Here is a 21,563-nt window from a genome sequence, read left to right as displayed (position 1 = left end):
AGCCTTCAAAAACATGACTGAAGCGAGTGTTGTGTGTTCTAAATACAAGCCTGCAAAGCTAACTTCTGCAGCGACGRAACAATCTCAGCCACGGACGGGTTGTCTGTGACAAGATCTGCCATTTCTTTGGTACCAACAAACACGAATTCAAAGTACGTTCTTGGCGAATTTAGAGAACATCCTGCTACTGGGCAGATAGTGGAGGAAAGTGATTCACGCTTCGTCAATCAGTGCTACTGAATGTCAGCAATGTCATTATCAATGTCATTGTGGTATCAGTGTCACTGAGGACAGCGGGAAGCTGGCAATAGTTGTTGGGGTTCTAATGATTTCTATGATGCCTGTAGTTTGGGTTAGCTACTATTAAAGATAGCTTTGACCCGAATAATAATCTACTGATAAAAAAAATAAATTAGTAAATGTCTTAAAAAGTTAACTCCAAAGCTAACAATGTTCTCATCTCATGGCATGTATACACAGTGACTGTGGACAAATTTTGAAGATTAGCAGTGCCCTGCATATCCAGAAATGTTAAGTATTGTTAAAATTGGCAGGCAAGTACCTTTCTTGAAACCAGCATTTGCTACTGATTCCACAAAATTATGTGATGTCTTCAAATACTGAGCCCTGATTCACTTGGAACATGCAACGATACATAAAACTCTTGCTCATATACACCTTAATTTGCAACTACCGTTCTTCCTTAAAAAAATCAGATGGACAGTCTGAAGAAAAATGACTCATGGTATCACATGACTAAAACTATTATAAAACAGAAAGAAAATGAGTCAGATATAAGAGGTTCCCAGGAATTTTAGTTACCTGACAAATGAGTGTTTCAACTTTCCTCCTTTCTTTTATTGCAATTTCATGTGGAACTGTAATTAGGTAGTTGTAAGAAAATACCTCTTTACATTATGACTACTTTGTGAGCACATACACCTTTTAAGAAAGGTAGTATCTATCAAAACTAGAATAGGTAGAATATATATTCTCATCCTGTAGTATTTAAAAGATACATTTTCTTTTATACACTTTAATGAAACAGCTGCTTTGATAATGCAAAGTAATTTAACAGCGTGGTGCATGTAACATTGTGGATGAACTCTGCTTTAATATATGCTTTTAAAGATAGCATTAAAAATTACACGGAGTAAGAAATAAGTGGCTAAATGATAAAGGCTGCTTTATTTGTTGTCCATTAAGACCTTGCCCTCCTGCTGGTTTTAGAACTATTTCTGCTCTTGACACAATTTTTTGAGTTGCGCATATTAGTTATCTGCTCTTGACTTCTTGGCTGCTAAAGATGATCCGAATCAGCTGTTTGCTTCTTCAAGGTCCAGCTGTCACACACAGAAGGGACCRTGAATGGAAGCAGCTGCAGCAGCTGTATTTTTTCAGGGATCAGTTTGTGATAGGGAACAGTCCTCCTGTTTTGTGCAATTATCTCTGTACTGCAGTCAGGTATCAAACTGAGCCACCAAGCACTATTTTTGAGTATTCCTGTTTCATGTGCTTATGCACTTTTGGGTATACAATTCACGCTATGCATTGCTTGAATTTTGTTACAGTGAGCCAAACGTGTCCATAAGTTGTGGATTTTTTTTTTATATACTTTTGAAGTTGCTTATACTTTGTGTAGAAGCCAGTAATGGTGCATGCACAGGACAAAATAACCAGAGCCACATAGCTATATGGTTCCCTTCTGCACTTAGAACGTGGAATGACTCTGCCTTTTCAGCTGTGGGTTTCTGTTGATCTGGGAAGGAAGGAAATAGCAGAGTAATCTGGTGTTATCAGACTCCAGCCATCTGAGAGACGGAAGAGACTTGCTAAGTTTCGTCTAGTTCATTCCCCTGCCTTGAACAAGGCCAATGCAAAATTATTCCCTAAAGAAATGATGAATACATTCCGTGGTGATCACACCCTTAACTGATTCAATTTTATCTCATACTGTCACATTAGTAGACCAGACATACTTCTCAATCCTCATGGACCTTCAACCTTCCAAAAAAATTCTTAAAAACTGCACAAGTTTCAGAGAAATCCCCACGAACATTCACATAAGCACTTCTGGCCCTCCTCAACGCTTTGCAGATCTTTGGGGAACGAGCGGGGGCGTGGGGGGAGGAAAGAGATTTTACAGCCGGGAGCACGCTTGACATTTAGACTAATGTCATACTCATCAGCATACATCCACTTCCCAGCTTTCACCAGAGCGGGCAAATCCGGTTTCTCTCACGAGTCACCTCAGTTTACTGCCTGCCCGGGGGCTCCAACCGCCGCCACCGCTTCGAAAAAACAGGCTCTACAGAACAGCCCCAGCCCGAGTCCCTCCCCGCTTCGGGACCCCTGTATCTGCCCTCCGCACCGCACCGCCGGCCACGGCCCTAACGGCTGAGACCCGGCGAGGACGGCACCGGCGCAGGCCCCTCCCCCCGCCCCGGGCGCCGCCAGCGCGCGGGGAGGGGGGAAGACGTGAGCGCCGCGCGGGGGCGGCGGAGCCGATTGGCCGGAAGGACGGGAAGGGGGCGGAGACTAGGGCCCACGGCGTCACGTTGGCCGGGCTCCGCCGCCGCGTTGCCATGGTAACGGCCCGTCCCGGCGCTGCCATGGCGGAGCCCAGCGCGGCGGTGAGTGACCCGGGCGGGCTCCGGGCCCTCCCCGCCTCGTGGGAAGCGGCGCTGAGTCCTGTCCTCTCTGCTTCTCCTTAGGAGCAGCGCTGGCTGCAGGCGGCCCAGGCCTTCGCCAGCCGAGCGCTGYCTGCCCGCGAGGGGCCTGGCGAGGCGGCGCCGGTGGACGCGGTGTTGCAGTGCCTGCGGGGCGCAGGCGGCGGGGACCTGCCGCTCGGCTACAGGTGACCGCGGGGCGGAGGGGAGATCGGGGGGGAAGGGGAGGGGAGGGGAGAGGAGGCGCCCTGCGACCGTTGCGCGCGAGGSCGCGAGTCGCTCGCGCATGCGCAGCGCCTGCCGGCGGAAGCCCCTCCCCCCCACACACTCGCCGCTTGCGCGGGGCGGGGGGGGGAAGGTAGCGCCCCCCCCTCACGGAAATCCCCCTGCAGAGGGCCCACCCGCGGGGAGTCCACGCGCGAGGCCCTCACGAGCGCTGGCAGCGGCCCGGCGGTTGGAGGGGGGACACACGCTCCTTCCGTCCTGCGCTGCCTGCCCCGGATGTGGGGAGGGGGCTGCCGTTGGGGCCGGTAACCGCGCGCGCTGGCGGGGCTGCCCCGGGCGCGCTTGCGGTGCGATGAAGCGCCGGCTCYGCTGGTCTGTGGCCGGCAGGGTGTGCGACCAAAGTAGGGCACCTCGCTCGGAGCCGGCTGMGGCGCCGCGCGGCGCCTTCCCGCTGGGGTCCTGCAGGAGACTCCTCTCTGTGCCCGGGCTCGTGGGCTGTTAGTCGGCCAAGCTTTGCCCTCGGGCGTGTGTGCACACGGAGGGAGAATCTAGGATACCATTGGCCTTGATTTAGCTGATGAAAGGCTTTTGAGTGCCTACTGTCGTGARAAAGGGGCAACTTGCTGGGAGTATGTTAATTACTCTCTTGCTCCAACTTAAAATGAGGTACTTAGGGTCTGCTAAAACCCCTGACATGGCTGGTATTGGGACAAAGTCARCTGGAACTGGTTAGGGACTTCCAGCCTTTAAATTTCAAGTAGCAATCCATAAGCATGCATGGTAGATCTTCCACATCAGCTACACTGTTCTCGTCTCATAGCTTYTTTCTAGACTATATTTGGTTTTTATTCAGGGCAATTCATAGAGAAAAGCTAAAGGAAGTTGATATTTATTTTGTATGAGGCTGTTTGCTTGTAAGGATATTTTACCTGCAGCTAGTCATCAAGCTCCGTAGCATCATAAGAGAGACCAATAGTTCTTTGTATGTGATAACCAAGATTCAGTGTACTGCTCTAGTTTTAGTCTTTAGTCTTAGTCTTACCCAAGAAGCAATCAACATATGCAATGAAAATGTGAGCAGCACTGTACCCTGCTTGTAGATATCAGCATTATTCCCAGTGGTGCTCTATCTCTAAAGTCCTTCGCATGGAGAGGTTTGCCTCTATCCTTTTCAGGTGATCCTTCTCAAATTAATCTTATTTAAATTTGATTATCTCCCACTATTGAGCAAGTGGCTGTTGTGAGGAGAGCTAGTTTCACAAYGTAAAATTGTCAGATAACCTCACTGGAAACAAGTACTGAAATTACTAGCTGGAGACCAGTTTGTATTAGCTCTGTCAGTGTTGATATTTAGCATGGACAGAAGGCTTTTGTTAATTCTCTAGCATAGACAGCTAAGATGTAAATAGTGTAAAAAATGTAAATGCTACCACARTCATACAAATGCTGAAAAGGCTGAGAATCTAGTGAGGATGCTGTCGTGTTCTCCCATATTCAGTAGTTTGGCTGGTTTAAGCATAGTAGATGCTAAACTGGAAACAGCTTCATCTATAGTTGTTATTTAGTGTTAAAACCCTTTCAAAAACAAACAAAAAAAMMCCCAAACCATCAAGAGAGTAGGCTTAACGTTTCAAGGGGTTAGCCTGGCTGTGTTCTTGGAAGTGAAGGCACAGCCTAAAATTGCTAGCTGGGTAACAGTCTGTTTTTACCAGTGTTCCTTGCTGACAAGTAGACTGCCTTGAGCTGTGATTTTTCTCATGGTGTCTCCCATTCAAGCTAAAAATGCCTGAACTGATAACTGTTCTACCCATGCATGCTTGAAAACATAGTCTATTTGTTAACCCTCAGTTGTTTTGTTTTGTTTTTCCTCAAGTCTTCTGCATCCCCAACCAGGTGACTGTAGTACAAAAGGGTGTCTGTTTTCAAAGATGATGCTCAAGCAGAACAGACATGCTGACTGAGCTCAGAGAGATCCTTAAAAAATGCAAGTGAGTTGCTTCTTGCCACGTGGTATTATCAGACCATGCCAATAGCTAAGGTTTCTCTGACTTAGATAGGCTCTGGGCCACTGCAATGATCACTGTAATCTTCAAACTCTGCAGGCTGGGTTTCTCCTACATCATTTTATATCTTAATTTTTCTTTTTTTTTCCAGTTTCATCTCTGTCTCTGACTTACAGCATCAGCAGAGAACACCATGCTGCAGCCACCTGACCTGGAGCACTAATGAATTTAAGGAATGGGCTCGACAAGGACAAGGTGCTTTACCTATGCAGAGCTCTTTGCCACGGGCTTATCTGATCTTGGTTGGCTATTTAACRGATGGAACACAAGAGGACAAAATGAAGTCAGTAGATGGTTGCCTATATGTGAAAGACAATACTGGGATAATTCCTTGTGAGGTATGTCCTCAGTCTGATGGATTATGTGTTTATTTCCACTTCTGGGAAGTGTCACAGACCACTAGGGGCTTCAGATGGTCTACCAAAGACATAGCTGGGGAAGAACACATTTGTGTTACAGGTGAGAAAACAACAAGCTCATGTTCTGGGGAGAGGATAGACTATGTCAAATTTTACATCCCTAGGAGTACAAATATTGAATGTACTTGCTTGGGGAAAAGAGATAGGGAAGCCCAATGTCCAGTTCTGTTAAATTCTCAACAGTATGAGGTGGCCTGGRAGACCTGGAGATGATAGCAATATTCTCTGTTAAATTTCAACCAGTGGAGGAGAAATAACTTTCTGGGAATTTACACTGGGCATTCAGAGACATACTGATGACATGTTTTCATTAAATAAAAGCTTGAATGACAGTGGTATTAGATTGAAAGCCTTCTTAAGGTCATAATAAGGGGAGTCTAAATAAGAGGCTATGGACTCTAGAATGATGAYGGAAGAGCAATGAAATTGTGCTTATCAAGGAGCTGAAGATTAGGTGCAGGTGTATTAGTTACACTGGGATGAATGTCAAACTGAAAATGGAGAAAAAAAGCAGGTGAGAAGATCAGAAAAGTAGTCTGGAAATAACTAAGCCTTGCAGTGAATTAATTCTCACCTTGATGGGTGGGAGAGGCCAGAACCCAGGAAATAGTAGCCCTACAGTTCAGCAAATCTGTTCTAGATTTGCATATGGAAGCACAGAATATCTTGCAAAGTAGGAGAGTGGGCAGAAAACACTGCTGTCATTCAGTAAAGTACTCCCTGCAGTAGAACAAGAGCTCATGGTGCATGTGGAAGAGGAGATTAACTTTGTAGGTAATAGTAGATTAACACTGTAGGTGGCAGTGAGAAAATGTACTGTAGCTTATCTCAAACTACAGTGTCCTTTGTCTTAGATCCTGCGTTTTGAACTTGAGTGGCTGGAATCACTGTTCCTCTTCCCAAGCTGGGCGTATATACCACAAACTGACCAGGGCACAGTAGGGTATCTGGAAATCCTGGTGGATCCAATACCAGTAAATCTCCTGCCAAAGAAAGTACTAAGCACTGTTCCTGTCATCTACCCAGCTGCAGCTGAGCCGCTGCTTGCCTCCAGGTAAATGCGTAGTTTGCTTAACTGCATCACAGTGCTGCTGCTGTTGTTTGGCAGGCTTACTTGCCAACATCATGAGGAGCATGTGGCTTAGGAAGAGCCAAATTATGTTTCTGTCAACGGTAGAAGCGAAAGGGCRAATGTTGGGAATAAGTTACGCAATAAAGCCACTTTCTGGTAATCATTTGTGTTTTCCAGTAGTTTTTTTGGAAGTTTTTATTCTGTATTTTAACACAATAAAAAAATTTGTAGATTACTTTCTGGTGTATTTTGATAATCTAGAAAAGGTAGGAAAAGAAATTGATCATTCAGAAGAACTTTCTTGTAAGTTGAAATTCATTATTTTAAGTAGCACAACTTAATTTTTTGAACCTACAGCAAACAAAAAGTATTATTGAGAGGTAATTCTAGATTCTAATATGAGTATAAACCACTGGCCAAATTCTAATTAGATTGTTAGATAAAGACTCTGATAGAATAACTTGTTTTTAATTCAGATAAAACCTACAGTATGTCAAAATGTAGTCAATGGAATTGCAAATCGTATTCAAGTTCACAATTTCAAGCTGTGCTAGATAAAATATTATCTTTTCAAGCAAAGAAGTCTTAATGTAAGTTGATAACACTAAAATGTCATTAATGAGGTTGCTTTAGTTTCTTTTGTTTTAATTGGGTTTATCTACTTTTGAGAAACTTACTTTAGAAACTTATTTTAAGCAGAAATATTTGGTTTAGCTCAACAGAATTTTCTRAACAAGGAAACTATTTTCCTATTTTAGTGTTCGCTATTATGCTCTTGTTAAATTAAAGCTCCTCTGCCTGTCCCTAATATCTGACCAATTGTCCACATTAGTTTTAACTGTGCTCTGTAGCGATGTGTCTCTCATTTGAGTTTAGTGAAATCAATCTTTTTACGTAATAAATATTTGCATCATTATCTAAACCTTGATTTTTTTTATTATTATTTTTTTACAGTAGTGAAAATACAACTTGTGTTGCTGCTTAGTGGCCGTATATGTTGTGCTGAACGGATGTATGTGCCCACAGTCAGATTACTAAATAGACATGATCCACTGGTACTGAGTTTTGGTAGCAGCACTTCTCTCTGCAGCCACTTCTCTGCTCTAACTGTACCCTAGCTGTAGTAAACCCCCCGTAAGGGTTTTCTAAAATGGCAGACCCAAATTTGAGTGTAACCTCTTCCCTATRTAATAGGAGAAATCTATTGCAGATACTAGTTCAAAGAGCCTATGCACTGCGTAGTTGCTCCAGCTCTCTGTTGCTGCAGAGTTAGTAGAGAATTTTGTACCTTAACCCTTACTCTGAAAAACAAGGCTTCAAAAATCTCTGCCTGCTTGAGAGARAATCCTAGTTGTAATAACACTGACAAGGCAGTGCTAAGCAGCAGCAGTTAATGACAGATTCTTAATAAGAGAGTTTCTTAAACATTAAATGGGCAAAAATAGTCTTTAAGTAGAAATGTTTTCATATGGACAGGTTTGCATGATTTGGACTCAGCTTCATAACTTCAAGCTGCACTTGACCTTGATTCTACTCTGTATTGCAGTATCTCAAAATCCTTGYTGTAGATTGAGGCATGTTTCAGTGGAGTACAACAGATTTCAACTTCTCATTTAGCTGTCTGTATTGACAGTTGTCTTGTTTACCTGTCTGTCAAAGATTCATCCTAACCAATGCTGTAGTTTTGAAATTTGTGGCATTCTTACTCGTCTGATATTTTACCTTAGGTTTAAGGTTTTTATCTCTGCAGCACAAGTTCTTAGGCTATGGGCTTTTTTTTTTACCTAGCCACATTTGACAACTGGAGAGAAATTAGGTAAAAGAACAYGTGATGAACTTTTCCTTGCCCTCCTGCTGGGGCTGAGCTTCTTTGGCCATCTGGATGTACTTTTGTCATGATTTCTATCCTTTTAGCACAGCAAAATCTAATGACAAACATGAGCTATGAATTTTTATCTCCACCTGTAATCAGCTGGCAGATAAAACTGAACCTTTAGCCACACCTTGACAGATTGCTGACATCTTTAGCCTATGCTGGAAACTGGCAAGCGCTTGAGAACTACTACAAAGGCATAATATAGAGCCTYTCACCTTGGTTAAACAGTACCTTCTTGACATGACAGAAAAGTATGATGGCAGGTTAGGAGATCAGCACTCTATTTGCTGTCAATACCAGGAACTGAAAGGTACTGAAGCAATTTCACCCTCTTTGCCCTTGTGTAAAAGTATGAGGAAACACAGAGCCTGTGTGCAATCCCAATGTATTTAGTGAGAATCGTGTGTCTTTGTGCACATGAGTGTATGCCCAACTATAGTGGAGTCTATAATAGATTTAACAGTTTAAAGAACCACAATTACTGCAGGATAAACAGAATCAAAGCTGGCATGTTTAGATTCTGTTGCTCTACTTGGTTGCTCTTTTTGTATGTGTGATGTGTCCAGCTTCCKTGTGCATCATTTGCTCTATTGAGTACAGAAAGAAACACTGCAAGTAGTAGAAATTAAAAATTTACTAGAAAAAAGATTGTAAGAATTCTGCATAATTGAAATTTGAATTGTACGGTGGAAAGTATCATGCAATTTAAATGCAGTGGTTGCAACCATGTACAGATGCACTATGTGTTATTAAGATATGTATCTGATTGGTTGAGATGATTCTTTAATGACTTGACTGATAACATCTTTAATGTTGTTCTTGGTACTTGTGTGTGTTGAGGTTTTTGATATCTCTTTWAAAAAAGTCGTAAAGTTACATAATTGTTTTTATATCTGAGAATGAAGAATGTGTTTGTTTAGAATAAGTGGGATGCTTATATTTAAGTCCAGTAGGAGTTGAAATGGAAATTTGACAAATAGAAATGGCTGAAGAAATGTTTTTCCTCCCACTCTTTCCCTCTCCTCCCATCCTATCTGCTTTAAGTTTTGCTGTTCTTTCTCCCTGTGCCAAGTTTGTCAGGAAGACACTATTGTTGCTTTCCAGTCATTTTTGTTTCTAGACTTAGAGTTTCCACAGTGTCACATTGCATGGATCTAAAATATCAAGTTCTGTTTTCTGCTGAAGAATTGCTTGTGACTTATTTTACTTTGTTTTGACTTATTATTAGCTTCTCCTTTGTGCTAAAGCTTTTCATAATCTGACCATTGTCTTGGAACATGTGAATTTGTTGAACTAAATCTTGCTGTCTTCAGATATTAAGGGTTTAAAATTGTCTAAGGGATTTAGTATATAAAAATTAAGGTAATCATTTTGTAGCCAAGTATTGTTTTAAGAACAGCATGCCTCTCTGAGAGAGATGCTTTTTGTTACTCTGTAGRATCCTTTATTTCTAGAATATGTGTGTTGCATATTTGCATACTTTGTTTTTGGCATACTTTTAAGTTCTTCTTTCATGTCTGATTTTGTTTGCTTCTTCAATTTCCCTCTAGGATTCCATGTAAGAAAAGATCAAAGCTCAATGTAGCAGGTGAGCTGGCCAAACTCAGCCCTCTCCTTTGTATTCACCACAAGACATTCTTCTTTCTGTTTCTGAAGTGCTTCATTTCAGCTGTCACAGTCCCTGTGCTGGTGCAGGTAAGTTCTTGCAACTTTGCCAATTTACCAACTGTATCTGTGCAGGTGCTGGTTAATCCATTCATTGAGGCTTGCCCTTGACTTCCCAGTTTGGTTTATTAATTGTTTTACTATTGATGCTATTTTTATATTCCATGTGGCCTGTAACAGTCCTTGTGCATAAGAAGTCTAGTGTTAATGCCATGCAGAAATACAGACCTCCTCCCTCCTGCGGTTACAGTGCCCCTGAATCATTTGCAGATTTCCCACTTATGATAGAGTGTGATGCAGTTGTCATAGCAGAAAAGGTTTTGAATTGGGTTATCAGGGCCCAGGAAGGGGGAATTTTCTTCAATGAAGGAGGTGCTCATGTTGTTTTTGGTTTCTCTGCTCTAGAAACCCAACCAGCAAGCATGGCACCATGCCCTCCAGCTGGGCCACAGGTACATAGTAACAGGCCTGAGTATGTCCAGTCTGAAGAGATCTGGGCAGAGGGTGTTTGTCACTGGTGTCTCTTCGTGCCTCCTGCCCTACTGTGCCGAGCAGGTGAAGGAGCAGCCCCTGGACAGTGCTTGGCAAGGAGAATTCCCTCAACCTGCTTCCCCTGAGGCCTCTGTGCAGTTCAGTGACTCCTCAGAGCTGGAGGTTAAAGAGGAAAGGCTGGAATCAACCAAAGAGTCCAAGATCATCTCGTATGAGGTAAGAATTTGCAACGTTAGCCTTTACTCACTTGTGCTCTTGGGGCTTCAGCTCCTGATCTGTAAGGCCTCCTTTGCCTCGCAGATAAATTTCCCTGTGAGTCAGGCCATTGGGTCCCTTATATTCTAGGGCTCTRTACACTCCTGTAACTATTCTGTTTGATAACTGATTGTTAGTAGTTTAACTGTTTGCTTTTTATCTAGGGGACTGTCACCAAAATCCTCAATGCCCAAGCTGGTCTCTTTGAACTAGATAACAAAGTCTGCTTGTGCCTTGCTTACCAGCAGTTGTTGAACTGTGCACATGGACTTCGACCAGGAGCAYGTGTGAAGGTAGTTTATGAGACTGATGAGAAATAAAGCATTCAGTGAATAAGACCCAGGCTCTGAGGATGGCTCATAAGAATGTGGGAATCTTTTTAACAGTAACGTTAAATCTTTGTCAGCAAGTGCCTACACAAAACCAGGGATCTGACTGTCTGGGCTTGGCCATAGGAGTTGAAATGATGTGATTCCTCCTCTAGCAGTGTCAGATCTTTCAAGGCCCATTTGGCTTATCATTAATCCAATGGAGAGCATTTGGTGTGGGGTGATAGTTTTGGTGAATGGTGGCAGAACAGTCATCTCTTCTCTATTCAGTTGTGYGTCTGTGTTTCTTAGCTCGTCGACGTCCACCTCCTACAGAAACCTCTGGTATCCTTCTGTTCCATTGTACTTGGTGCTTGCCTGAACAGCACTGTTGTGCTGAAGAGTTTTTCAAGGCTCAGCACTTTCTACCAGCCAACTGTCTCTTCAGGAAATCTCTACTTACAGCTGCTCTTCCGCTATAATCTTGATCTGCCACTCTACCTCTGGCTGGTGAGCCTCCTGGAGACATTCGAGGAGAGGTGAGGACAGTCCTTCTGAGGCCAGGTTATGAGGAAATATGTTCTGTAGGCTATCTGGGCACCTCTAGACCGGGTGTTCACAAAGTTGCTGTGCTTGAGTACTACCAATYGCAGCAGCAATTGCTTCTGGCTTAGTAGCATGAGGTTAACATACATCTAGATTTCCCATCCGCCAGTAGTCCAGTCACTTGTGCCTTGCAGTTGCTCTTACCAGGAAATTCTGTATGTTTTTTCAAGTGCATGTACAGTAAGCCCACTGTTCTCTGAAGCTGCAGTGCCCCAGAGCATGTGCTCACATACTCCTGCCTGAGAACTTTTGTCTTGAAATATGGAAGCCCTGTAGGGATGTGCACCTTCCAACCTGGTTTCCTGGCAGATAAAGGTGGGCACTGTGGCTGGAGCTGGAAACTGCTGTTTCAGTCAGATTACAGCCAATACAGAGAACTGTAGGTACTGGCTTTTGTGAGGAGCTGGGTCTCAGCAGCAGCAGTGGCTCTGCAGATTGCCTTGAGATGTTTGGAATATTGTCAGTAGTGTGAGCATCCATTTGAGAACCTCTATTGTAGCAGGTTTTCCTGTACATGCTTATCCCTCAGCCTCCCAGATGGCATTGTGCTGAAGAGCTCACTCTCCCTGATGGCTACACTGTCTATTTGCACTGTAACTCTAGGCTGGTTTCTGGGTTTACTTTTRGGTTCTATTAGTGAAAATATTTGTTTGTTCTAGTATAATTATGGTTGGTCACTGTAACCCCTGCTACAGAGCTTGACAAACAGGTATATGTTTAATCTCAGGCAGTCAATTAATAGCATTTTATAGAATGCACTGTCTTCATATGCTTTACTGACATCGTGGAGTTTTTACTACACTTGCTAATAAAACAGTTTCAATTCTGCCTCTGGAATGAGTGCTAGCTACAAGTTTCATTTTTTGTTACTAACTTTTTCAGTTACTTTCATTGTGCTTGCCAAGTCCTTTCATTGCTTCAAAATTGTTCCTGTAAGTTAGTTACCTTTTTTTATTTGACTTCACCTTCTATTAGTAAGCTTTTTTATTATTATTATTTTATTTTATTTTTTGACTGGCAGTGTAGCCACTTCCAGGCATGCAAAAACAGTGAGCTAGACTTCTGAAAGGAACCCAATACAAGGAAGAAATGAATGAGAGCAAACTGTGTATTTTGTTCTACCTTGCGATTTTCATCCTGTGAAAGAAAGTCAGGTATACCTAACAATAAGTGATCAAACTTAAAATGAAGCTTAGCCAAAATGCAGGGAGGTCTGTTTGTGTGACTTAGAGGGAGATTATCTCTGGGTGGGTTCTTTTGTACACTTGTGTTCTGGGGTTTTACCAGTCTCCCCATTTCTGTATATCTTCCTGTTCCTTGTCTGGTTGCCTTACATAAATCTGCATCAACCTTAAATGCTCCTCCCCCCCCTTTTTTTTTTAATCACTTCATGTTCTTTTTGTACTGTCTTTAGCTCTGCTCCTGTACCCCATATTCGCTTGTAACAAATCAAAAGAATCCCTGAATTATGCGCAACCCTCCTAAAAGTGAAGACTACTAATGCGTCTAACTATAACGTTTTTYAGGTTTTCTTGTTTCTTTGGACGCCGGCAACTGTTGCGGAGCTCTGTGCACCAACACTGTGGAGCTGCTGAGAAGTTCCTTGTYCCACTTCTGCAAGGAATAGTATCGGGCAGAGAGGAAACAAGAGATATTTATAATGAAATGCTAGCAAAAAGACACCATTGTCCACTGCTGCAGGTGGGACAGTGCTCCACAAGCTGTTTGATGGGAAGAAAATTGGTTTGTTTTGATTCTCTCTCTCTCTTTTTTTTTTTTTTTTTTGGTCCTCCTCTCCATCCCCCCCCTTAGTATTGTACTCTGGACCCCCCATGCCAGACCCCATCTCTGTCTGAACTGTGTTGTGTAGCGAAACAGAAGAACTGGGACAACTTCTGTCCATCACAGCTGCTGTCCCCCTCAGAGGCGCAGCACATGGGCACTCAGGAGCTGAATCGCAGACTGGCCTGGTCCTACTGCATGTTCTCAGCAGGAAGTTTTCAGCCCCRAGTGGTAAGTGCCTTGTTCCTTTTACTATCTCTGCCCTGAGAGCTCCCTGTTGTTCCCATCTTTTCCAGCGCGTGTGCTCTCCTTTGCCCATTTCTTTTGGGGGATAACACTGCGTTTCTTGTCTGTAGTGTGCTGAATACAGGCTGATTTCAGGCTGCTGTTATGCCCTTTGATTTATGGCCTTCAAAGCTGGGAATTGTTTGATGCTCTTTGCAACTTCCTTTCTGTTGCAGATATTATTGGGTGTGCTGAGAGTTTCCTCCAGGAGCAGCTCCCTCCATCTGCAGGACAAGAGCAGCACACTTCCCTGTGTGATAGCCCATAAAGATGGTAGCCCCTTTGCCAACACAGCTCTCATAGGTATGTCTTGCTAAGCCAAATTTGAGTGTGCTGGGCTTTTATTGTTCAGCTATCCTGCTCCAAAACAAGGAAGAGGAGATTTGGTATGGAAATGCTGAACTGTCRCTGCCTAGCCTTGTGACTTTAAAATGAGGAAATCGAGCTTGCTGTTTTTATATTCTCCTATTACTCRCTCATCTTCTTTCTCTGTTGTTTTTGCAGGGTCTCTCTTGCAAGTGGAAGCCTACCAGCTTGTAGTGGAGAGATTCCTTCGGAGCGATTTTCCCTCCTGGAATCAGTTGGCAAATCTAGAGCATGTGAGGGAGAAAAAAAACAGGTGAGTACCTTTATTCATTCCCTGGGTAAAATCCCTTTACAATTCCACAGTTATTTAGGATCATAGTAAAGCTGCTTATCAGCACAATATTTCAGTGCCAAAGCAACTCTCCCTTGCTACTCAAAGGAAAGGAAATTTGTATCAGCAGCAGATTACTTTCTCTGTTTTGTTGAGAATATATCAATACCTGCTGGGCAGTCCCAACTACCTGGTTTGGAAGGCCACATGTCAGCAGCAGGGAATGTTACTGCTACTACTTCTCATTTCAGTGTGTATGTGCAGTTCTACTTTGAGGATGTGCTGGTTCTCCAGACTCCTGAAGTACAAATCCAGAGGAGTTCTAGGAGCAGAAACAGCTCTTCTTTGAGGAAAAAGGATGATGGCAGCTCAGCATCTGAGCTGGAAATTCCAGAGGCGAAAGTGCTGAAATTGGAAGATCCCAAGCCAGATATTGAAAGAAATGAAAGCTGTCAGAGGGACCAGAGCGACATGGGAAAAACCAGCTGTGTATCTCGCCTGTTCGTGGTAACTCAGAAGGAAGGGCTTATGTTACGCAATTACCAACTACCCGGTGAAGGAAACGGAGAGGGGCAGGAGCTGCAGTGCAGTTTCCAAGCTACAGTGCTGTGGATGGACAGACCTCAATTGTGGAGCCATCCCAGAAAAACTGCCAGTCTGCCAGAGCTGGAGGAGACCAACTATCATGGAGAAGAGGGCATAACACAGCAGGAAGTGAGGCATGAGGGGTGGTTTGGGGGTGGTTGGCTAAGGGTGTGAGCTGGCTTCTGAAGGAGCCTGTCCGATGATTTAGAACCGAAATTTCTAATCAATGGGAGGATGATTTTTGCCTTGGGTATAGATGTATGTTTTTGCAGGTAACTTCCTTCCTGCGACCCCAAGGAAGTTCCGTCTCCTCTCTGTCAGTTTGCTGTAAATGCATCTGCTTTCCCTCAGCCCTGATGGTGCTAACCTCACTTCTTGCAGAAGACATCCTCTGCTGGGCTCACTCTCTTTTTACTGTGTTTTTCATTTTCTCACTTTTTTTTTTCTCCCAAGGCTCTACTGCTCTTTATGGGGAAATCGCTGCGATGGTTTCCATTTCTGCACTTGGATGGACTGTATCGCTTCATTGTCCCCCACTGCTCGGTAAGGGGGAGGTTGTCCTGCTGTTTCCTGTTGTAGAACTCTTACAGAACTACGTCTGGGAGATGAGGAGTCGCAGAAGTGACTAAGCTCTTTTGAGGCTTGGAGTTCACCTCCATCTTGCCAGGGATCTGCTTCAGTTCTGTGCTTAGTTAAAATCTTCAGAGCTCTGAGTTCAGCATGTGTTAGTTTTTTTATCTATTTATCTATCTATATATTTTAACCATTGTTCCTCAGTGGGCCTCTTTCCCTGAACAGTTTTCATCTCCTTTCCCTTAATAATTTTCTCCTTTGCCTTACACTGTCACTGCTCTCTTAGGACTTAGAAGTGTTTGACACGCTCTGTTTTCCACCTGTGCCAGCAAGATTCCCGAGCAGATCATCCTGCCCTGGGTGCTTGCCTGTGCCGGATACCTGGCACTTACAGCATGAGACGTGGATCTCCTGTCTGACTGAGCATCAGGTATGCAGAGTCCTATTGCTCTGAATTTTTGTAGGTGGCTTGTAGATCTCTTCAGAACTAGCTCAGAAAACTCTAGCTAGAGAATGCTGTGTTGATTAGACCATTCTGCTGTAAGCTCCATCAGAGGCCATCAATGGGCTTGACATTTTCCTACCTTGGAATTGATTTGGGGAGGAAGCATCAATTGCTTGGTATAAACTAGTTCTAAGTGTTTAGAGCTTGTCTCTGTTGAGACTGGCTGGTCACAACTCTGCCAACTGGACATAGCTATAAACTGCAATCATTTTGAGTCTGTCTCCTCCACTTCTAGCTGGCAGCCAAGTCGGTGCTGACACGCATGGAGCAGAGAATTTTCTCTATTCCAGAAGTACTTAGCAGCAGGTATGTTGGTTTTCCTCATACTAGAGGTGGTTGAGCTTTAGAGAATTGAGAAGATACCGCATTAAACCAGTGGTGAATTATCCATCTTGGAAATATTGTTTGGAAATCTTCCTATGTGCATGTAGTCCCAAACAACCCTAACCAGTTTATGAAAAAAAAAAGGGGTTGTAGATGACAAGACTGACAAATGGTATACAGAAAACACTTGAGCTACTAGTAGTGTGAACTAGGTGCCAAAGGTCTCTGCTAAAATCCAGTCAGAAGTGGAAGCGGAAGCAGCGGGTGGAATAAGGCTTTTTTTTTTTTTTTTTTTTTTTTTGGGGGGGGGGGGTTGCAATTTGTTCAAACAAGTGCTAGGGTTAGAAACTTTTATTTACAAAGTATATTTAATCTGGGGTGATATGCCTGCACACTGAAATCTTCACCGGTGCCTTGTAGTAAAGTGAGTTCTCCTCTGTTTGGCTTCATCTAATCATGGAAAACGAATAGGAATTAGGCAAAAAGGAAAACTGATGTCTGCCCTCTTTTCTTCATTGCTGAGTCTGAAGATACAGAAGGCAAGATCAAGGGACTTGCTGGGCAGGGCAGGCTGCAGCAAGCTACCTTGAATCCAGTATTTCAGGTGTTCAGGGGCAGGTTCCCCTACAGGCAGTGAGGTGGACTGTACGCCATGTCTAGACTGTCACAGCTTCATGCCATATTTTGGGGGGAAGCTGTGCTGTTTCTGTCCCCAGCTACTCTGCACTCCTAAGCTACAGTGTTGTGATGAGTACATGGCCTGTTTCAGTCTTTATATCTGCTACTCTTAGCTATTGTTTCAGGGCTTCCTTGTGGAGGAGTAGGTGGGTTGTGTTGGGCTGTTATGTGCTGGAGAACATGTCTGTAGCTTGCTCTATGGCCAGGCATGGGCACCAAAGCTGGGGAAGTCGAGGTCAACTGTGATAGCACTGCACTTCCTCCTGTCCTTTGTAGCTGCAGTCTGGGTCAGACCTTTATCTGCTCCTTTTGCCTCCAAAGCAAGGCAAAGACCCTTGATTCTGATGTGCTCTCAGATTCACAGGTTCCCTTGTTTCTTTCACTGGTGAGATAGTGGAGAGGACCTTGTGTGCCTCTCCCAAGAATGAGAAGCCATCGGTGCCTCTCAGTAGCCTACAGCAGAAAGGTAAGGATGTGACAGCCTGTGTCAGGTAACAGATCTATTCTTGCATCTTTCTATTCTAGGGAGCTAAAGTACTTGGCTAACTCTGCTTGCATACCTGAGAGTAGGTGGAAGTATGGCAGGATTCTGCATCCCATTGCATGCCACAGGGTTGGGAAACTTCACTCTCTTTGTGCACTGGGGATGGGAACACCACGCTTAAAAAGTTTGTGAAGTGGAGCAGTGATGGCCTCACTATCCAAGGAGGGAAAATACATCTAGTAGAGACAGGTCAGGGGTGGACTAGCCCATTAGCTGTGTGTGAGCTCATGGTATCTGTGGTTGTGTGCCGTCTTAGGGAGTCTGCTAGCCAGTGATCACAGCGTGAAGCTCAGCGTCTCTGTTGCCCCTGGCTCCCCTGTTGTGCTGGATGTTTATATTGCTGCTGCCTACCTGCAGCATCTCTGGGGTTTGCTGCCTGGGGCCAAGGTCCTCTTCCAGAACTTGGAACGCAAGATCTCCAGGTATTCCTGTCTTTTAAACCTTGACCCAAACCCCAGCTCTGACCTCCATTACTGTCTTTGAAATTGTCTCTTAATCTCTCCTCTCACAAAGACCTGTCACTTTTCTCATCCCTTGTCCTTACTTTTCTGTCTCCTCAGCCCTTACTATAAATGATTTTCCTACAATGTTACAGATTGTTACAGAAAATCCATCCCAACCATCCCAAGGAGACCGGGTAATTTTGTTTCTACAAACTGTTTCTGATATTTACCCTGTCATATTGCAGATTCCATAATGTTTATTGCACATACATTGCCTCCAGCTGTATAAGCATCATGTCTCTGCCAGCTTCTCACTTRCCTCTTCCTTCTAGGTGAGTCTAGGGTCTGTTTCCACCTTTCACTGTTTCAAGAATTTTTTCTCTGTTGCAAGTTTGTCTCATTCCTGTCTCTTCTAGTCCTGCAGGAGAAGCCTCATCGCCCTCATTAGTGTTTCTGTCCAACTTGCAATTTCAGCTACAAAATGTGCCCCAGGCACGGATTTTATGCCACTTGTCSTGTGTACTGACTCTGTCCCTGCAATGGGTTTGCTCACTTTGCAACAGCATCTTCAAAGAGGTACTCAAGCTGCCACRGGGATAGTATGGGAGGAGCCGTTCAGGTTTTCTACTCGGACACATCCTATGCTACCATACAGAAGAAACAGAGTTCCTCTCCCAATTCCACAGCCTCTTCTTCCAGTGTGTGAAAAAGATTTGCATGATAGAAAGGGACCAAAATGGCAAACTATTAGAAGTGTGCAGCTGATACCAGGCAAGGCTGCAGCTAGGGCTGGAGGGAGGGGGAGGGTATTCAGGGGAGAATCCTGCTGTGTTAATGTTCTGCTTGTCCTACATTCATTGCTGTTGGGTTTCGCCACCTTGCAGCAGTTCTTTCTCTCCCCATACAAACTATTCCCAAGACATTCATTGGAGATGAAGTTCCTTGATCCATTGCATACTTCTTTAGGAGGCTTAAAAAAAGGCACTGGCCCTTCATCTTCTCTCTCACATATCCACCATAGACAGCTGTAGCTTTACTCTTCCTTCAGGGGAAGTGCACCCGGCACAATCCACCCTGCCCATCGCACATAGGAGTGAGACAAGCCAGTGCGCGGTAAGTGCTGGAGAGAGAAGAGGTGGGAAGATAATACCATTTAAGGGTGTGTAAAGAAAGGCAGGTCAAGGRTGGGGTACGGGCGGACTAGCAAAGGTAGAAGTTAAAGTTCATGTCTTCCCAGGTGTGAAACAGCCTTCCCTCTCTATTCCCTGAGATCCATTCCCTCCTGAAAGAGCAGAGCCTTGCCCTTCTGACCTCCCTCCACTTCTTACTTGGCTCATCCTGTCTGTAGGGTGCTGGTGGAGGATGGAACAGGTGAAGCGCTGGTGTTGTGCAGGAACCAACATGTAGGGGCAGTGCTGGGTCTGAGCCCCCTTGAGTGGGAAGCTGTGCAGAACTGTGTGCAGAGCAGAGGCAGAGTGTCCATCCAGCATGGGGAAGCTACGGGGACAGGGGTGAGTCGGTCATTTTGGCAATGATTTACAGTGTGCGAGGCTTGAGCCTCAGTTGGGCTGGATTTCCCCCCTTTGCTGCAGGCATTCCTGTGGCTCTCTGCCTCCCTCCACAAATTCACTGACAGCACTCCCTTTCCTTCCTCAGTGTGTTGAGGAACCTGAGGATCTCATTGCCTGCTACCTAAGGAGCCTGTGTAGGAGTCCTCTTATCTGTCGCCCTATCCTGCTGGATTTCAGCCTAGATAGGAAGCCCTCCAAGATTTCACAGCCTGGTAAGCACTGTGGCTTGTGTACTGCTCAGCTTGGGAAGGGAGGAGCTGCCTCATTATGCTGGAGGAGAGTGCCCTCACTACCTACGAAACAAAAACTTTGGAGGGTTTCTCTGGTACTGTGAATTCTGCAGCATAGATCTGAGAGGTCTTAGCAGAACAGTGACTGCAAAAATATAGCACATATAAAAATCACTTTACACAAAAATGTTATTTATGAAAGTTTATTTTACACAACAACATGATACTGAATGGTCCTCCCAGTTGTGAGGAACTTGGAAGTCTTCCATTCAAATTCCAGGAAAATACATCAGCTAAAATTACCAAGATTAATTGTTCTAAGGGGTWCAGGGGGAGGAGAATGTGTTTTGTTGCCTTTCCTCTCTGCCTTCCCACTCCCCAATGTGGAAACACATAGCCCCCTTTCTTTCAAAGTAACTTTCCTAGTCCTGGGATGAAATGGTCTCTTCCCAGAGTTATTATGCAGGCTTCTCAAATCACCTGGCCTCATCCAGGACAGTAGGTAAAGTCAAGACTAGGCCTGGAAATCCTCACTAAGATCCCAGAATTTGGAGTYTTGAAGAGCTTTGAATTCACAGTTGCTGGTGTCTGAGCTTGTTGCCGCAACTGTGCAAAGGCAACTTTACTGTGTGAAGTGGACAATCTCAAGATGCTTATGCTAACATTACCACTTGCGTACAGGTCCAGGCACTGTAGGAGTTAAATTGTTAAGCTCACCAGAGGATGCTCTGCTGTTGAGACAACATCTTTAGAGATCATATAGCACTGTCTGTAAGACCAGGGTGCTGTTGGTGGAAGAAGATACATGACCCAGTGCAGAACAGCACATAGTTCAATGATTCACGCTGTTTCCTCCTGCTTGGAAGTGTCCTGGCCAAATGCACTAGTCTGCTCTCATACTGCATTCCTTAATCTTCCTGTCCTTTGTAGTTTAGCAGATGCCAAGCAGCTGTTGCAAGGCCTTCCCTTCCCTACCCCCAGTAACTTTCACAGTTGTGTGCTGGAAGGAATCTTGTATGGAGTTTTTACAGTTTTTATCCTTCCACCTCAGCTCCACTACAGCTGATAAATTTTCGGTGTGGTGAAGTGGAGTTTGTGTCGCAAGTACAACCTCGACCAAGCCTGCTGTGCCTGAACGTGGAAGAAGTAGAACAGAAAGCCTTATGCTGTCTGAACAGTGAGAGGATTAGAAGGACATCTAGCCACTGCTGAGTTGGAGGCGGTACTTAACACTTCTGCCAGTGAGAGAAGAAATACGGAGATGTGTGAGGTTGGGAGCTCTTTATTTTCCTCCTTTCTAGTGAGAGCATGGGCCTGCGAGCAGCGGGTGAAGGGTGTAACCAGGAAACTGCTGTGAGTTGTGGAATTCCTGAATGGTCACTCTGGACCATTGCCACCAGGGCTACATTTTGAGGGAGATATGTTCAGTATCTCCTACATAGTAACTACTGCTTTGGGCCTATAAAGCACAGTGTGTATATTTTATATAGTAATGTCTACTGTAAATAAAGCTATTAAAATGCAGTTTAAATAATACAGTGTTTGTTTTAATATTAAGGTTTCCTTGCTATGTGGGGAGCTGAGGCAGAACAGGCATCCCTGATTTATGAGCCCAAGCCAGACATTTTGCAGATTATTCATTGTCTTCATGGGAAACAGTGCAGTTTCCACAGAGGAAATTCTTCTTAACTCAAGTGGAACAATTAGGCCAAAGAGTGATTTTTTTTTTCCTCCGCCATTCTTCAAAAAGAGAAGG

The 21,563-nt window shown here is 44.3% G+C and overlaps 1 protein-coding gene across 4 annotated transcripts; it reads left to right on the top strand.

The window, feature by feature from the left end:
* Nucleotides 1-2,560: 2,560 nt before the first annotated feature.
* Nucleotides 2,561-21,341, top strand: CTC1 (CST telomere replication complex component 1). Of its 4 annotated transcripts, XM_085324682.1 has the most exons (24): nucleotides 2,561-2,633; nucleotides 2,715-2,857; nucleotides 5,049-5,295; nucleotides 6,231-6,430; nucleotides 9,875-10,019; nucleotides 10,395-10,697; nucleotides 10,901-11,029; nucleotides 11,357-11,583; nucleotides 13,177-13,351; nucleotides 13,463-13,663; nucleotides 13,894-14,020; nucleotides 14,222-14,336; nucleotides 14,606-15,068; nucleotides 15,393-15,482; nucleotides 15,799-15,942; nucleotides 16,253-16,323; nucleotides 17,376-17,485; nucleotides 17,820-17,985; nucleotides 18,252-18,338; nucleotides 18,423-18,582; nucleotides 19,055-19,119; nucleotides 19,355-19,517; nucleotides 19,663-19,789; nucleotides 20,859-21,341. In XM_085324682.1, the coding sequence occupies exons 1-24, from the start codon at nucleotides 2,586-2,588 to the stop codon at nucleotides 21,017-21,019; spliced, it is 3,867 nt and encodes a 1,288-aa protein (XP_085180808.1). In that variant the 5' UTR covers nucleotides 2,561-2,585; the 3' UTR covers nucleotides 21,020-21,341. The 4 variants fall into 4 exon arrangements, with proteins under 4 accessions (XP_085180808.1, XP_085180809.1, XP_085180810.1 ...); XM_085324683.1 differs by lacking the exon at nucleotides 18,252-18,338; XM_085324684.1 differs by lacking the exons at nucleotides 2,561-2,633; nucleotides 2,715-2,857 and adding an exon at nucleotides 4,706-4,882.
* The last annotated feature ends 222 nt before the right edge of the window (nucleotides 21,342-21,563 follow it).

The sequence above is a fragment of the Rhea americana genome, unplaced genomic scaffold (genome assembly GCF_003343005.1).
Source record: "Rhea americana isolate MKP2758 unplaced genomic scaffold, rheAme1 scaffold_92, whole genome shotgun sequence".
Classification (NCBI taxonomy): domain Eukaryota; kingdom Metazoa; phylum Chordata; class Aves; order Rheiformes; family Rheidae; genus Rhea; species Rhea americana.
This window is presented reverse-complemented; position numbering and strand designations above follow the sequence as displayed.